The sequence below is a fragment of the Oryx dammah genome, unplaced genomic scaffold (genome assembly GCF_014754425.2).
Source record: "Oryx dammah isolate SB20612 unplaced genomic scaffold, SCBI_Odam_1.1 HiC_scaffold_20, whole genome shotgun sequence".
Lineage (NCBI taxonomy): Eukaryota > Metazoa > Chordata > Mammalia > Artiodactyla > Bovidae > Oryx > Oryx dammah.
In genome coordinates this window covers 15,305,489-15,323,280 of record NW_024070204.1, presented here as the reverse complement: position 1 = coordinate 15,323,280, position 17,792 = coordinate 15,305,489, and the positions used below count along the sequence as shown (strand labels likewise).

The window sequence follows — 17,792 nt, the reverse complement described above, 5'->3', positions numbered from 1 at the left end:
GATGTCATGACAACGAAGACCTAGTGCAGCCAAAAATATAAATTAAAAAAAAAAAAAAAAGCTCCTGAGAAGTCTTTTACTTTGTCAGTAGTGGCAGTAGATTTTCTAGAACTTTTTAATAATAATAACAGTGATCATCAACACTTAGGATGAGCCAGGCGTCACACTCAGCCTTTTGCCTCCATTTCCTCATTTCATCTTTACCCCAGCTTCCTAGGTTACATCCTAAAATGACTCTCATTTCCAAGTGAGAAAACAGGTGTGGAGAGAGACCAGCATCTTATGTAAGTCATACAACTAGGAAGAGGGGACAGCAGGATTGAACCAAGTCGTTCTCACTCCAGCCTGGTGCCCTTCTTCCACCTGTTAACTGACTTCATCTTCACCACGCCGAGTTGCACAAGGCAAACGCTTCCCTTCCACTGGGCTGCAAAGCTCAGCTCCGGAGTGGCTGGTCACCTGGGTCATTTTCACACGTCCTCTTCTACCCAGCAAGACTCCAGCACTCTGAAGCAGCCACGTCTGCTTCAGTGCCTGAAGCTCCTGGGCGGTGGTGGGTGTGAAATCTTGGAACACTGTCTTAGCTCTTGCAGGCCTTGGTGTGTTATTTTCAGTGGGAACCTGCATTATAATTACAGTGATCGAGCACCTAATAATTGGGTGTGCACCCCTCATGGCCCTCCTGCTCTCTGCTCACACAGATTCGACTTCATCTACGACCTCTTCGAACACGTTTCCAGCCGCAATAACCAGGATACCTTGAAATGCGGAAGCAAACACCGGCGGCCCACGGTCAGCTCGCAGTTCAAGGTTAGTTTATACTGCTGGTCTGGATGGAGCCATCTTTATTGTGACTTTAGGAACTTACAATCAGAATGAGCATCTATGAGGTCTATGAAAGGGTTTACTTGTTTTCTATCATCCTTTTAAAACAGGATTTTAGGAAGAAAAATATACTTTTGTTCCCTGAGCCAGATTTTTTTTAAAAAGGGTTTTTTTGACTTATTAAAGATAAATAACTACTTACTCTATGTTTATGAAATAGTCATTCTTTTTAAGGACTGTTTTGTTATTTGGGATTGCTCTGATTTGTATTTAAAGACTCAGATGCATATAAGGTATATTTCTTCCTGTGTCTGGATTTTTAAAAAAATTTTCCTCAGTAGGTTTACAGTATCATAACTAGGAAGAGTAACCAAGTGCATGGTTAAATAAGATCAGTGTCAGTCACCTTGTTCAGATGTCCAGAATTCAGGGAAAATAAGGAACGTTCTTATTTGCATCATAAATATCTAAGCCCTTGAGAGAGTTTAGAGGCAGAGCTCAAGAAGGCCATTTCTCTAATTTAATTGTCCTGTTTTACCCCCAGATCCTTACATGAGGGGGAATGGAGGCATGTCAGTCATCAGACCTTTATTAAATTTGCCCTCTGGGAGACTCTCTTTCACGTAGCTACTCGGTTGGATGCCACGGGGTTGGGGGTGCTCTGTGAGGTTTGTTGTTCGATGTGTTTGGGGATCAGTTCGACTCACAGTCCCATTGCTGGCAGTAGTGGCAGGTGTGAGCCTGATAGGATGTATTTAATAATAGCTTAATAATCACAGCTGCCGTTTATTATATACTCTTATGTTACAGTCATGGGGCTAACACCTTTACATATGCTGTCTTGTTCACTTGGCTCATCATCTTAGAAGTATGTATTATTGTCCCCATTTTACAGATGAAGAGGCTGAGGTTTAGAGGAATGGAGGCTTGCTCAGTCCCTTTGAGGACTGAAGCTAGGATTTGAATGGAACTTGAGTCTGTCTGACTCTGATCCCTAGGCTCTTATTCATCCAGTGGGGTCATTATGTCGTCTTTTTCTAAGTCAGTGTTGCCTGGAGTTGTCTTGGAAGACTTCGTGATGTTGGTGACTTAAATTGAACTAGGAATCAGGCAATGGAAGAGAATGGGCAGAGCTTCTAGGTGGAGACAAAGGCAGGAGGCAGGGTCCCAAGTCAGGAATGAGTCCTGTTCCCAGAGGACTGGACTCCTTGTATGATGATAAATGGATACCAGAGTATGAGGGGCTATGAATTCCAGGACATTCCATCATCTGTGAGAAATCCTAAGGCTTTCTGAGCACAGAAGTAACTAGTCAAGGTAGTGGACAATCCAGTTTATTCAACAGTAAAATTATAAGAAAGAAACAGACAAATTTAGAGACTGAGGGAAACATACTGAAAAGACATATCAACCAACTGCACTGCATGGATCTAATGATTTGCATTCTGATTTCAAAGAATAAACCATTTAAAAATTACGAAATTTGAGACAGTTGAGTACTTAAAAATGAATCCTGAACTCATTGTACCTTTTCATCTTGATAGTGAGAAATATGTGTTAATTCTTTTCAGGAATGATATTGTGGTTACCTCTGTACCATTTTAAAGTATTTAGCCTTTGGTGATACATACTGAAATAGTAAAGGATGAAACAGCACAATGTCTGGGATTTGCTTTTCTGCTAGAAGTGGGTGTGGTATGTACAGAGCAGGGATCAGATGAGATGAGATTAGCCAGGAGTTGAAGCTGATGATGGGTACTCCTTACATGCTCTGTCTGCTTTGGTAAATGTTAAAAATTCTTCACAATTAAAAAAGTTTTAAAGAAAAGACAGCAGTATTACAGGAGATTAATCTGCCTGGTGATTGAAAGATCGTGGTTCAAAGACCAGTGAGAAGCTGTCACTGTGGAAGCTGTCATTTCCATGGAAATAATTAATGAGAAGGAACAACTCCAAAGGAGAGTTGATACTTCTCAGGTTTTCTGTATAAACATTGAAATATCCCAGGGTATTTTTTATTTTTATTTTTTATATTTTTTGCTGGTTAACAGAATAGTATTTTTTAATGGTACTATATCAAAGAAGTTAAATGTTTGCATATGTGGAATAATTTCTATGATAATTATAATACCTTTATTTTATTAGAATAACATGATTAAAAATCAAAGGGGCTTCCTTGGTGGCTCAGATGGTAAAGAACCTGCCTGCAATGCAGGAAAGCCAGGTTTGATCCCTGGGTCAGTCAGCAAGATCTTCTGGAGAAGGGACTGGCTATCCACTCCAGTATATATCAAAGAAGTAACAAATGAGTTTTGCATATGTGAAATAGTTTCTATGACAACTATAATACTTTTATTAGAGTGACATGATTAAAAATAAAATCACTATATTCCTCAGGTTTGTTTTTTCTTGTTTCTAATGAGTGCCTAGGGTGCTAAGAAGTTTAAAGACATAGAAAGAGACCAAATCAACCTATACTTTTTTCTTTCTCATAGGATTCCCTGCATTCCTTAATGGCAACGCTAAGCGCCTCAAATCCTTTCTTTGTTCGCTGTATCAAGCCAAACATGCAGAAGGTAAGATTTACGACAGTTCTCCCCTGAGACTGTCTTATTTAAGGCCACTGCTTTCTGGCATAGCTACTTGCTGATTTGATTTCTCCAAAGTTCTTTCATTATAGATGGTTGGATTTGACATTATTGTAACATTTAGTGGGGAAAAAAATCCCTTTGTCTTTTGGACCAATTTGCTTTTGAATGATGCCGTTACACTTTAGAGAAACCTAGTCTAAAAGGAAACATTTCAAAACCTTCGCATTTTTCCTTTAGCATTGCTTTCAGATTCTTGGGCAAGCTCCAGAATGTGATATATACCTTTTGGAAGAAATGATTGGTGTGTTTTTTGTTTTGATAGATTTCTTTTTCATTTTTTTTTTTCTTTTGCTTTATTGTTAAACGTGACAAAAATTCTGTATTCTATGTAGTGAATAATGGATTTCAGGGACTTTAGTTAGTTGTAACTAATTAGAGGACTCCTGTCATCAAAAGTTTTAGTGTCTCGGCTCTCGGTTTTAGCTTTTTAATGCCATGCCCTAATCAGAAACAGTGTGCGTTTTATACAGAGAATCTGTCTGAAGAAAGAAAAGAAAATTTGTCATTGTTCGGCCACTAAGTTGTGTTCGACTCTTTACAACCCCATGGGCTGCAGCAGCCAGGCTCCCCTGTCCTTCATTGTCTCCAGAATTTGCTCAAATTCATGTCCATTGAGTCTGTGATACTATCTAACCATCTCATCCTCTGCCACCTCCATCTCCTTTTGTCTTCAATTAAGAAAATGTAGTATTAGGTGAAAACAGTTGCTCTAAGGCTAAATGGGTAACTTGCCTTCAAGTGCTGTTAAAGAATTGACATGATCTTGATCTGGCAAACATCTGCTCTTAGCCCTGTGAAGAAAGGAAATCCCTCAACAAAATAATAATGTTAAGGCCCCTCGTGGGGAAGAATTAGATGCCATCCCCATAAGGACTCAGATAAGGAATCTGACTTCGACTGTTTCCTGTGAGACTTGTCTTATGCTCCCTAATGCTGATGTCCATAACTTTTCTGGTGCGGATCTTTTATCTTGTTTCCCAGTTATCTCTGACTTAATACTACAGTAATTTCTTCTTTAGAATTTAAGGTGTTTTTTTAAAGAACCACAATTTTGAATTCTGTCTTCTAGGAAGTAAAAACTGAAAAAGGGGAGATTATAATCTGTTTGGTTTGTTACTCTGAGGTGTGATGGGGAGAATTTGTCGTTTGTATGGCCTAAAGTGACTGAGATTGTGGTTCTGTAGATCTGTGATGACTTACGGTCCATCAGGTCTGGCAGTTGAATTAGTAGCTCGTCTTTTTGTTTTTCAAATTTTTAATAAAATGTGTTAGATTATCACAAAATAACAGCAGCTTAACAATACATAGGTGTTTTTTTTGGACAGAATGTTGAAAGTTAATAGCTAAAACATAGCTGTGTTCCATGAAGGACCCTTTGTATAGCCCAGGGAAGTCTGCTCAATGTTCTGTAATAACCTAAATGGGAAAAGAATTTATATATGTGTATTAACTGAATCCCTTTGCTGTACACCTGAAACAAATACAGCATTGTTAATCAACTATGCTCAACAAAAAAGTTAAATATAACCATGTCCCATGTCAGCTGGTTTATATCCCTTTGCTGTGCTTTATGGAGAAGGCAATGTCACCCCACTCCAGTACTCTTATCTGGAAAATCCCATGGACGGAGGAGTCTGGTAGGCTGCAGTCCATGGGGTCGCTAAGAGTCAGACACAACTGAGTGACTTCACTTTCACTTTTTACTTTCACGAATTGGAGAAGGAAATGGCAACCCACTCCAATGTTCTTCCCTAGAGAATCCCAGGGACGGGGGAACGTGGTGGGCTGCCATCTATGGGGGTTGCACAGAGTCGGACACGACTGAAGCGACTTAGCAACAGCAGCAGCTGTGCTTTATAAAGCTTCCCTTGTGGCTCAGCTGGGTAAAGAATCCGCCTCCAGTACAGGAGACCTGGGTTCAATCTCTGGGTTGGGAAGATCCCCTGGAGAAGGGAAAGGCTACCCACTGCAGTATTCTGGCCTGGAGAATTCCATGGACTGTATAGTCCATGGGGTTGCAAAGGGTCGGATAGGACTGAGCGACTTTCACTTTCACGGTTTCTAAAACCCTAATTGGCAGTATCTACACAATGGATAGAGGAGCTTTGTGTTTGCATCTACACTTACAGGAGCTGTTAACCTCTGCCAGTGTTTCTTTCCTCTTTTTACAACAAGGGTAACGTTAATAGTACCATAATTTGGTTTTTTATATATCTTTTAAAAAATAGTTGTTTGGCTGTTCTTTGTCTTAGTTGCAGGTCACAGGATATTCATTGAGGCATGCAGACTCTCAGTTGAGCCAGGTGTGCAGGGATCTAGTTACCTAACCAGGGATGGAACCCAGGCCCCCTGCACCAGGAACACAGAGTCTTACCCACTGGACCACCAAGGAAATCCCAGTAATACTGTAATTTGAACCTACATGTTTGTCCCAAATTTTAGGCCATGGGTATTGAAATACAATGTACAGCTTTTTTGGCAAACCATAGTTTAATTGGGAACTTTTTCTGTCTTCTTAGTAATGTAGTAATTGTGCAGTTTTACAGCTGTTGGCATCTTAGATTCAATGAAATGAGGGGGGCCGGCCTTGCCAGGCCTTATTTATAAGGATAGAAATTATTTTAACTTTAAAACCTTGGTCCTCCATGATTTTGTTTTCCTTCTTGGATGGCATGGAGTTAGTTTTTTTCTGTAAATTGTAATCACTTTTGAAATTAGGCCTGTTTGAAAGCACTTCATTCAGAATGTTGAAGAAACTGCCTCTCTTTGATGTTTAGTTTTCCTTACTGGGATTTGGTTGCGTCTAATTCCTTTAGTGTTTGCATTAAAAAAAAAAAAAAAAAAGAGCCAATCCAGCTTTTGGTTTTATTTCTCTTGGCTTACAGCCCTTCCTACCTCCTGACCTATGGCAGGCACTAATTAATAACCCACCAGGAGATGGACAGGACTGTCAAAGACTTTGAAAACACATCTTGTTACCATTTTAAAGGCACCCAGCAAGTCAGGCAGGAGAACTGAGTTGTTTCAGGCCTAAGATGTAGGTGTGATACCAAGTGTAAAGGGGCTAATTAGACTATGTGAAAGGTAAATTATGACTCGCTTAGCATTTGTTTAGTTCCATTGGACATATTGGAGTGTTACTGGTGATGATATAGGAAGCGTATGTAAACAAACCTCATTTGTAGTTTCTTATGACTTTTGTCCAAAGATGAATGCTTCCGGAAATGTCACAGAGAAAATCTTGTTTGTCTTTGTCCAGTCGTGGGGAGTGTGTATTTCCAGGCTTCATCTCATACCTTTCTCAAGTCAGACATTCATCAGGGAGCCTTAAGATGTATTATTTTTTGGCCATATCACGTGGCATGAGGGATCTTCGTTCCCTGACCAGGGGTGGCACCTGTGCCGCCTGCAGTGGGAGCATGGAGTCCTAACCACTTGACCACCAGAGACGTCTTGGGGATGTATTTAAAAATGCATGTATATGGAGCTGTTTTGTACATCATTCAGGAACATGGATCATGGGTTTTGGCAGCTTCTAAAGATTCCTTTTGGCAATTCTGTGGCCCGAAAGGGGATGAGAACAATGGCTGTGAAGTCTGTGGCCTCAGGAAAAGCGGGGGAGCTGCCTGATGCTTTTAGGGACCCGTGCAGCACATCCGAGGCTCCCGGCAAGCATGCACACTCGGCTCGTGCGCCCCAGGCCTGTGTTACAGGCTGCGTCCTCTCCTTGGCAAGAGTGTGACACTCAGGATGGAGACTTGGCCTGAAGTGTCTAGAAATCCTCTTCGGGGAATATGATGGATTTTCATTATTGGGGATTTTTATGTCTTGCTTTGAAAAAACTGGTGTAAAAAAGTCCTGTGTGTCTGTGCTCGGTCGCGTCCGCCTCTTTGTGACTCCGTGGGCTGTGCCCGCCAGGCTCCTGTGTGCATGGGATCTCCCAGGCAAGAATGCTGGAGTGGGCTGCCATTTCCTCCTCCAGGGGATCTTCCCGACTCAGGGAGCGAACCTGCGTCACCTGCATTGCAAGCAGATTCTTTATCACTGAGCCACCTCGGAAGCCCATGTGTTTTGCTTTGAAAAGCTGGTGTAAACGGGGAGAATATAACTGACTTGCTGAAACAGTTCTGTCAGCTCTGCTATAATAGTCTGTGGGCCTTTGTTGTGAATGATTTGGAACTAACCTTGGGTATTGTATAGACGGCACTTTGCTAGCGTCACTGGGAAGTCCTCCTGGCACTAGTTATGAAGAAAATAAAGGCATACCTCTTGGTAGGGGCTGGTCTGCAGCCAGTTCTTTGCCTCAGAAGACACTGGGGAGGACAGTCCTCCTGTCAGCTTAGAATCTTCAGTTTACGGAGGGCAGGCTTCTCCATTAGATGGTTTTCGATTGGTGATATGACTGTGTAGCTTTTTCCTATTGTGATTTGCTTGTTGTTGTTCAGTTGCTCAGTCGTGTCCGACTCTTTGCAACCCCATGGACTGCAGCACACCAGGCTTCTCTGTCCATCACCAACTCCCAGAGCTTGCTCAAACTCATGTCCATCGAGTCAGTGATGCCATCCAACCATCTTATCCTCTGTCATCCCCTTCTCCTGCCCTCAGTCTTTCCCAGCATCAGGGTCTTTTCAAATGAGTCAGTTCTTCACATCAGGTGACCAAAGTATTGGAGTTTCAGCTTCAGCATCAGTCCTTCCAATGAATATTCAGGACTGATCTCCTTTAGGATGAACTGGTTGGATCTCCTTGCAGTCCAAGGGACTCTCAAGAGTCTTCTCCAACACCACAGTTCAAAGCATCAATTCTTCGGTGCTCAGCTTTCTTTATAGTCCAACTCTCACATCCATACCTGACCACTGGAAAAACCTTGGCTTTGACTATACGGACCTTTGTGATTTGCTTAGGCAGTAGTAGTTTCTGGCCAGATGTGTCCAGACCAACCCCAGGAGATATTGGTATCAGAGAAAACCTGCTTTGCCTCCTCAGAATTTCTCCCCCAGGGTATCCTGTGATCTCTGCCTTCTCTCCTTGCTTGTTGTTTCAGCAAGTAATTTTAGTCAGAGAAGTCCATTAGTAACATTCCTCAGTTCGAAATTAAAGAAGGGAACAGATGGATAAATATCAGGAGAGCCTTCCCGGGCGTCCCAGGAGGGAAGCCCTGCGGTCTGTGAGTTGGACTGCAGCCATGTTTGGAGCTGGACACACAGGGCCGGCCTGGCTGTGACGGCCTTGTCTTAAAGCACCGTCTCCAGGCTCCGAGATAGGAGGACGGCCCAACCGTCTCACACCGAAGTCGTCTTCTAGAGACTTCAGAGGAGGCCAGTTTTTCCCCTTAAGTGAGTCCTGCGGGCCTGTGTCCCTCTCTTCATGCAGCCACTGTTGACACTGGCCCAGGTCCCTCTTTAAGACAACACTCAGGACCACACACGAACTGAGAGTGCCATGTAGTGTTACGGAAACTGGAGCCTTTTGTTTCCAGAGGCATCGTGATTTGATGAACAGCTTCATGAATCCGGCACATTTAGTCCTAGGGATTCATGTTTGTGTGGTCCCCAGGGGTGCTGCCTGCTATGTTTTTCCTTAGGGTTTTTGTTTGTTTTCACAGAGTCCACAATTAGAAAGTTCTGATACTATTATAGTGCATTTCCTACCTTGACTGTTTTGTCCTGTCTTCTTTTTTCTAGATCTTTTCCCCCTCTCATTTTACTCATCTTGTTTCTCTCGAGCCTTTTTGAGTTTATTCCAGGGACCCTTTACATTCCTTTTTAGGCTTTGGTTTCTCTACGCCAGTGCTGTTTTCTGAGTGAGTGAGTGAGTGAGTCGCTCAGTTGTGTCCGACTCTGGACTGTAGCCCACCAGGCTCCTCCGTCCATGGAATTAATTCTCCAGGCAAGAATACTGGTGTGGGTAGTCATTCCTTTCTCCAGGGAATCCTCCTGACCCAGAGATCGAACCCAAGTCTCCTGCATTGCAGGCAGATTCTTTATCTGAGCCACCAGGGAAGCCCTGGCTGGCTTATTTTCTGAATAAGTTATTCCATAAATACAGAAGATCTTGACCATGTACAGCTTTGCTGGCTGTGTCTTCCATCTTTGTGCCCTGCTGTGTAGTCCAGTCCACATCCAGGCCCTCATGTGTGCTCAGTAAATGTTGAATTGAATTGCTCATCAAAGGACACCATGATGATGCTCATGATGTGTGAATACTTGACTTTGCCAGAGATAGACTTATGCACCATCTTTAATCCTTACTGCTGTAAGGCAGTGGCACCCACTCCAGTACTCTTGCCTGGAAAATCCCATGGACAGAGGAGCCTGGTAGGCTGCAGTCCATGGGGTCGCTGAGAGCTGGACATGACTCAATGACTTCACTTTCACTTTCACTTTCATGCATTGGAGAAGGAAATGGCAACCCACTCCAGTGTTTTTGCCTAGAGGATCCCAGGGATGGCGGAGCCTGGTGGGCTGCCGTCTATGGGGTCGCACAGAGTCAGACATGACTGAAGCGACTTAGCAGTAGCAGCAGCAGCTGTAGATTCCATTCTAGTTTAGTTATTTCTGGTCTGTTTTTTGCTGGATCATCTTTGATTTCTGCAGTCGGAAGTTACCCTGGGGATACACCCGTAGGTCAGTATTACAGTGATGTTCTTACTATGATTCAGCCTTTCTGTATTAATATGCTATCTTTCTCTCTCTCAGATGACCCCTTCTCAGATTCAATGTCCCCTGCCCCTAGGATCTGGAGCCCTTTGGAAAGAGCCAATCACAGCGCAGGAGACTCATTCACAAATATTCAGAGTTGGGCTTGCTGCTTCATACGCAGACACTCAAATCCTTAAGTGCGATTCCCCTAGGGAATGTGTTCTCTGCCAGGATTTGGCGAGGAGGTTTGGGTCTACAAACCTGCTGGATAACAAGAGTTGAACCTGAGAGGTTAAACGCTATATTTTAGCATTTTGATTGAACTTTCTAGAATTTGGGCTTCCCTTGTGGCTCAGCTGGTAAAGAATCCACCTGCAGTGTGGAATCCCTGGGTTAGGAAGATCCCTTGGAGAAGGGAAAGGCTACCCACTCCAGTATTCTGGCCTTGAAAATTCCATGAATTCTATAGTCCATGGGGTTGCAAAGAGTTGGACACAACTAAGAGACTTTCACTTTTCACTTTCTAGAATTATACATCATCTAGTTCAAACATTATTACCGTATTTTATTGACCCAAAGATTCCCATGGTTGTAAAGGCATCATTATTTATACATCATTCTAAAAGCAGAAGCTGTTCCTAAGCCACTTAGCCAGAGCACCATGCTTTTTGCTTTGCGAGGGGGGTCGTTGAAATGGTCGATGAAATGGGAGTCATTCGTCCACCACAGATCCTTGCTCTGCTGGTAAGAGTTACACCTTGTCGCTCCATTTCCAGGCCTTTCTGCAGATAAAATGACTTTCCATTTCTTTGATGACTCTAAAGAGGAATATTTAGGCTACATTTAAAGGCCAGCTGGACTCAGTGCAAGTAGTTGAAATAGTGCCTGTGATTTTCAAAGACAGTGAAAAGCTGTGATGAAATCCGTGCACATGCGGGTATGGAATTGCATCATGATGGCTGTTCGGATGTCAGCAAGCCATGGACACATTCAGGCGTACGGAGAAAGGAACATGTTTGCATAAAGAATTGATGAAATATGATCTGTTTGTCCCCTTTAAATGATATGCCTCCCTCTTCCTAAACTAATCCTCAGGAACAGATAATTTACTCTTTGTTTACACCTAAAGGGACCCTGTTATCTTTTCTTTCTTTTTATGCCCTTACTATTTATGAGAAAGGTCTTCACTGATACTGAATGAAATCTGCACTTCTTTATCTTCCATTTGCTGATTTTTATCCAGTCACTTGAGATGAAAGTAAAATGGCAAATATTTATTCGTATGAGTATGTCAAATATTTTAAGCTCTGAATAAGTATGCATTTTTCCTGGTCTGGTAACCAGGCGCCCGCAAGAAATGTTATCTTAGAATTTTCTGTCGCACATCCGTACATCAAACTGCAGTATCTCTAGGCTTTTGAGGACAGCTGGGTTTGGTAGAGCTTCGCCTTATTCCTAACTCTGCTTGTGTCTTTCACGCCTTTGCTTTTCCTGTTCTTTTCAGTGCAGCTGTTTTCCCACAGCTGCTCTTACCACTGCCCCACATGTCCCCAGCTGCCCTCTGCGTGCTCCCGGGTCACCCATGGAACCTGGGTGACTAGGTCATTCATTCATGTACCACACCAAGGGCATAGGCAGCTCTGCTCCACTGCTGCTGAGACACGGGGTGCAAGTTGCCCTGGGTCTGGGGAGTTCTGAAACCCTGAGGCCCCACCCATTTAGGAAGGTGATTGCGCAGCCTCCCAGATGCAAAGGCCCCTAAAGCACTGGAGTGGAATTGATATAAGACAAAGGTTATCCGGTCCATCCAGCCTCTTATCACCAAGCAGTCGTATGGCCTTGGGGTTGTTGCCTACTCTCCCAAGTGTGCGTAGTGAAGGTGCCTGCTGAGCCCGCCAGGCTCCTCTGTCATGGGACCCTCCAGGCAAGAATACTGGAGTGGGTTGCCATTCCCTTCTCCAGGCGATCTTCCCAACCCAGGGATCGAACCCCGGTCTCCCACTTTGCAGGCAGATTCTTGACTGTCTGAGCCTCACTTACGAGAGCAGCTGTGGGTATTAAATGAGATAAAAGGGACATGAAACAGCTACACTTCAGTGTGTAACGGTCCATAGTTGCATTTCATGTGTGAGGTGAAAAACATGCTCCTTTCATCCTCACAAGTTTAACCTCCAGTTTAAGCTGAATCAAGGAAAATCTCAGACTATGTCTAGACCTCCTCCTTTCGGAGTTTAGTTTTAAACAGAATACTTTTGGAAGATTGTTGTAACTAGCTTCTTAATCTTTTTTTTTTTTTTAATTTCCATTTAGCCTTTGACATGGTTATGGATGAACATTTTAATTTCTTTTTTTTTTAAGGAACACATTTGAGTCCGTTGTAGTGAGATGGATAAACCTAGAGCCTCTTACAGAGAGTGAAGTACATCAGAAAGAGAAAAAAAATATCGTATATTAACCCAAATACATGGAATCAAGGAAAATGGTACTCATGAACCTATTTGTAGGGCAGGAATAGAGACACAGACATAGAGCACAGGGTTTTGGACACAGCAGGGGAAGGAGAGGGTGGGAGGAGTTGGGAGAGTAACATTGAAACCTATACATATACATTATCATATGTAAAATAGACAGCTAATAGGAAATTGCTCTTTAACACAGGGAGCTCAATGGCGTGCTCTGTGACAACCTAGAGGGGTGGGATGGGGAGGGTGGGGGACATATGTACACCTGTGGCTGATTGATGCTGATGTGTGGCAGAAGCCAACTCAGTATTGTAAGGCAGTTATCCTCCAGTTGAAACTTGGGGCTTCCCTAGTGGGTCAGACAGTAAAGAATCTGCCTGCAATGCAGGAGACCTGGGTTTGATTCCTAGCTCAGAAAGATCCCTTGGAGAAGCAATATTCTTGCCTGGAGAATCCCATGGACAGAGGAGCCTGTGGACTCTGGAGTTGGACATGACTAAGCACCAACATCCTCAAATTAAAAATAAATTAAAAACTGAATAAACCTTATTTTTTTAGAAATTTTAAAATTTACAGAAAATTTGAGCATAGCATACAGAGAGTTCCCATATTACTCTCCCCTCCAACACACAGACACACACACAATTCCCCTGTTAGGCACCTCTTACGTTAGTGTACATTTGTTACCATTAGTGAACCGATGTTGATCCATTATTATTGAAATTGAAAATTATCATTAAAGTTCACTGTGTTGTAGATTCTTTGAGTTTTGACAAAGGCGTACCATCATGATGTGTCAAAATATAAATGTTCATCATCTGTTTACAACCTGGTGAGCACTTTTTCAGGTAATATTTTATAAGAATAGGATAGTTTCGATTGCCTGGCCAAGTGATTGAGAATGAAGTTTCTGTGGTGCACAATCTGATTGATATTGCTTTATAGTTGTTGAGTCACTCAGTTGTATCTGACTCTTTTGCTACCCCATGGACTGTAGCCTCCTAGGTTCCTCTGTCCATGAGATTCTCCAGGCAAGAATACTGGAGTGGGTTGCCATTTCCTTCTCCAGGGGATCTCCTGACTCAGGGATCGAACCCACATCTCCTGCATTGCGGGTGGGTTCTTTACCACTGAGCCACTGCTTTATTGAAGAGAGACTAAATGAAAAAATGGAGACACAGAGAGAGCAAAGGAGAATCCAGGAGCCAGGTTTTTTTTTTTTTTTTTAAGAACTGTCTGGATTATCAGACTGACTCCGCCCTACATTCACTTAGTCTTGCAGCCTTTCTCTGCATCTATACTGGACAAAGCCCTCTTGGAAGCAGTAACCTTCCAGAACTCTTCTGTCGTTCTGATTGCGACTCCTGTCGCCTCTTCTCCTGAAACCAGAGCACTCATCGCCTGCATCTCTGATTTTTGAGAACATCACCTAACCACAGTCTAAGAAAAGACAGCTCTACCTTTTCAGGAAATTTTAGCAGGGGAAGCCTTAAAGCTACCATTCTTCTCCCTAAACAAAACAATCTCACTAAACCCCTCAGTGGTCACTTGAATCCTGTTTACTGAGTTGTCATGGCAACTATTCAGGAGCCAAATGCAAAGACCAGGATAAATAGCCATAAATGAAGCAGGGCTCAAGGGAGGGCTGTTGTTCTCAGGGTGGAGTTTCCAAGGTCACCACTAAATTGTGGCGTTTTGTCCCGGGACATTTTTTTTTCTTTTTAATATTAATCATCTTTGAAAAGTCAGGCTTTCTGAACCTTCCTAATGTCTCTGCACACGTGTTGGCGCGTAGAAGGTGGTTCGTTTGCTTCTGTGGTTGAAAGTCTCTTGGGCAGTCTCTTTCCCGCCCCAGCCTCGCCAGGCTGGACTTCTTTCAGTAAAATCAGGAATTGAACGAGCAGGGCCCAAGACACCACATAAAAGACTGCAAAAAGCAGTGAGCTGAAGAAAGCCCGTTTTTGTGTCTATGGGCTCAGATGCTTGCAGTCCGGACTGCTAAAGATGCAGCCATTTACAGTGGACAAAAGCTGAAGGGGGCAAAAGAGACCCAAGGTAGGGTTTTTTTCTCTTTATTTGCACCGTTTAAAAGTTTCACGATGATCGCAGTACTGAAATTTTTGTATGGAGGAGTTTTTCAAGCCTGAGAAAACAGGGTTTTTGCTGTTTTCCTCAGGTTTCCCTGAGCAGCAGAAGTGTTTAATTTCTAAACAAATGGGTAAGTGCTGATTTTGATTGTATATGCAAGTCTGAACTACTGTTGCTGTGTAAAAACAAAAGACTTAACCACGTGGATAAGGCATTGGTGATGCAATGTATTTTGTTTATGGAATTCATCTTTTATAGGAAAAAAAAATCATTTGTCTTATTAGGTCACTCTGGGAAATGGTGAGGGGAGGGTTTCTTTTGTTTGAATTTGTGATGTCAAAGAAGTTCCCTTTGGAAGAGTATATGCTATAGTTCCGGGGATTTTTCTTGCCCTGTGCTTTATACCAACCTTTAAAGAAATGGGCACAAGAATCAGCATCTTTCTAAGTCGGGTTATAAACTGGTTGGTACACAAGGATGGGACTGGGAGAAGTTACGGGAACTGAATGGTCATTTGTTAAACATCCTGTGCTTGTTTCGTGCAAGCATGAACTTGCTGATATTTTGCAATCTGCCTGGAGAAACCTGGTGAGACCCATTTTCTTGAGATCCTCTTGTTCCTCGGAGTAGAAGTCCCTAAAGATTTAAAGAACATAATAAAAGAGCGTCTGAAATGCTAATCTCTGCCTCTACTGCCACTTGAATGTGTTTAGCTGATTTCTATTCAGTTGCTAAAAGTGCCCTTTAAGAGAATAAGTGTTTTAAATGTGAAGGTGGGCTTTCATATTAAATTGACTTGCATTTAAAAGAAATGAATAATAATGTGGCTGACTGCCACTTAGCCAAATCTGCCTTCACAGAAAGAAATTCCTAGTGCCAACTGAAAACTGAATGTTAGAATGTTTTATTTTTAACCGTGAGTTTTTTCAATCTTGTGTGTTAGTCGCTATGTTGTGTCCGACTCTGCGACCCTGTGGACTGTGGCATGGGAGTCTTTTCTGTCCATGGAGTTTTCCAGGCAAGACTACTGAAATGGGTTGCATTCCCTTCTCCAGGATATCTTCGTGACCCAGAGATTGAACCTGGGTCTCCCGCATTGCAGGCAGATTCTTTACCATTTGAGCTACCATACAGGAAATTAATTAGACATAACATTTATAACATCATCAGAGAAAGATGAAGTGCCACGTGTTTCTGGCTCTTTCATTGTATTGGACTTCTGGGTTTTCTCGCCTTTCTGTGCTTCAATATGTGGAACTCCAGTTCCAGAATCCTATTGTTGTTTGCAGTGAGAGAATACACTCCTTGTTGGATGAATACTATTTCACTGTGAAGAGTACCATGGCATGGTGAAGAGCATGTTGGCAAAGGCAGCCCAACCCACCTGCTTACTTCCCACCTCGAAGGTGCCATCTGCCATAACAGGGTACATGTCTCCCCTGTTCCCACCATTCCAGAGAGCCATGCCACCTCCCTGCAGCCCTCCAGTGGTGCATTTTTTTTTTTTTGGTTGGTCTTGATGCAACTTCTTGAATAGCATCCAACCAAAATGAGTGATAGTTGCTCAGTCATGCCTGACTCTTTGCAAGCCCATGGACTGTAGCCTGCCAGGCTCCTCTGTCCATGGAACTCTCCAGGCAAGATCACTGGAGTGGACTGCCATTTCCTTCTCCAGGATCTTCCCGACCCAGGGGTCCTGCATTGCAGGAGCCACAGTGTTTGAGCCCGTCCAAGACTACCTGTCAGTCATAGGCAGGCTGAGTGGCTCTGCGTTAGCAGCGATTTCTGTTTGTGACCTTGTTGTAAAGCCCACCCTGCTCACCCAGCATCTGGATGAAGGATTCTAAAAGCTGTTTCTCCTCAGCAACCTTAGAGCAAAGGGTCCAGGTTTTGGAGCCCAGAGGGTGAGCGCTGGGGGCTGATTGCAGTGTGGTGAGCACTGGGGGCTGATTTCAGTGTGGTGCTTAGGCTCAGAGTCTAGTGTCCCTGGGTTTTCTCACAGCCTTGGAGAAAGGTCAGTCTGCCACCTTCTCTCCTCAGCACTTCCCTGTGCTGGCCTTTGACCCTGGGGAGTTTCCTGTTTTCCTTCCTCAGGCCAATTTTCTCCCTGATACTCAAAAATACTACTGCCATGAAGAGTAGCTATAATTAAACCATTATCACAGTAGTCACTAGGTTTTTCTTCCATCCCTCTCCAATACAAAGGCCATACTTATTGAGTATAAAATATTTAGAAACAGTGCAGAATCCAAAAAAAATATATCTTTACATTAACCTATGATTTTACTACCAAGAGACAGTCCTGCTTAGATTTTGTTGTATGCGTAGTTTTTCCTTTAAACTGGGATCATAGTCAACCTTTTTTTTAAACCAACAGATACTTACTGAAGTTTAGTTGATTCGCTATGTTGTGCTAATTTCTGTTGTACAGTAAAGTGATTGTTACATATATACATTCTTTTTTAAAAAATTCTTTTTCCATTATCACACGATATCGAATATAGTTCCCTGTGCTATACATTTACAGGAGGATCTTGTTTATCCATTTTACGTGTAAAAGTTGACACCTGCTAACCCCAGCCTCCCACTCATTACCTCCCTTGACCCCCTGCCCCTCAGCAAACACCTGTCTGTTCTCTGTGTCCATGAGTCTGTGTCTGTTGTGTAGATGGGTTCGTTTGTGCCGTGTTTTCGATTCCGCATGCAAGTGATATCATCTGGCATTTGTCTTTCTCTGCACTTTCGTGTGATCATCTCCGGTTGCATCCGCGTTGCTGCAGGTGGCAGTACTTCATTCTTTTGTGTGGCTGAGGAGTCTTCCGTTGTATATATGTTCCACATCTTTATCCGTTCACCTGTCGACATGGAGGTTGTTTCTGTGTCTCAGCTATTGTGAATAGTGCTGCTATGAACATAGGGGGTGCATAAATCTTTTTGAATTATAGTTTTGTCTGGATATGGTGGCTTAGATGGTAAAGAATCTGCGCCACAGTGTGGGAGACCCAGGTTCAATCCCTGGGTCGGGAAGATACCCTGGAGAAGGAAACCGCAACCTACTCCATGGTTCTTGCCTGGAAAATCCCATGAATGGAGGAGCCTGGCAGGCTAGTCCATGGGGTCGAAAA

General features: G+C 43.1%; 1 protein-coding gene across 1 annotated transcript in view; it reads left to right on the top strand.

Moving 5' to 3' along the window:
• MYO10 (myosin X) overlaps nt 1-17,792 on the top strand; it is a 256,528-nt gene that overhangs the window by 166,447 nt on the left and 72,289 nt on the right. Inside the window, exons 18-19 of the mRNA XM_040262479.1 lie at nt 702-810; nt 3,321-3,401. Of these exons, the coding sequence (XP_040118413.1) occupies nt 702-810; nt 3,321-3,401 (190 nt within the window). The remainder of the gene's footprint in view (nt 1-701; nt 811-3,320; nt 3,402-17,792) is intronic.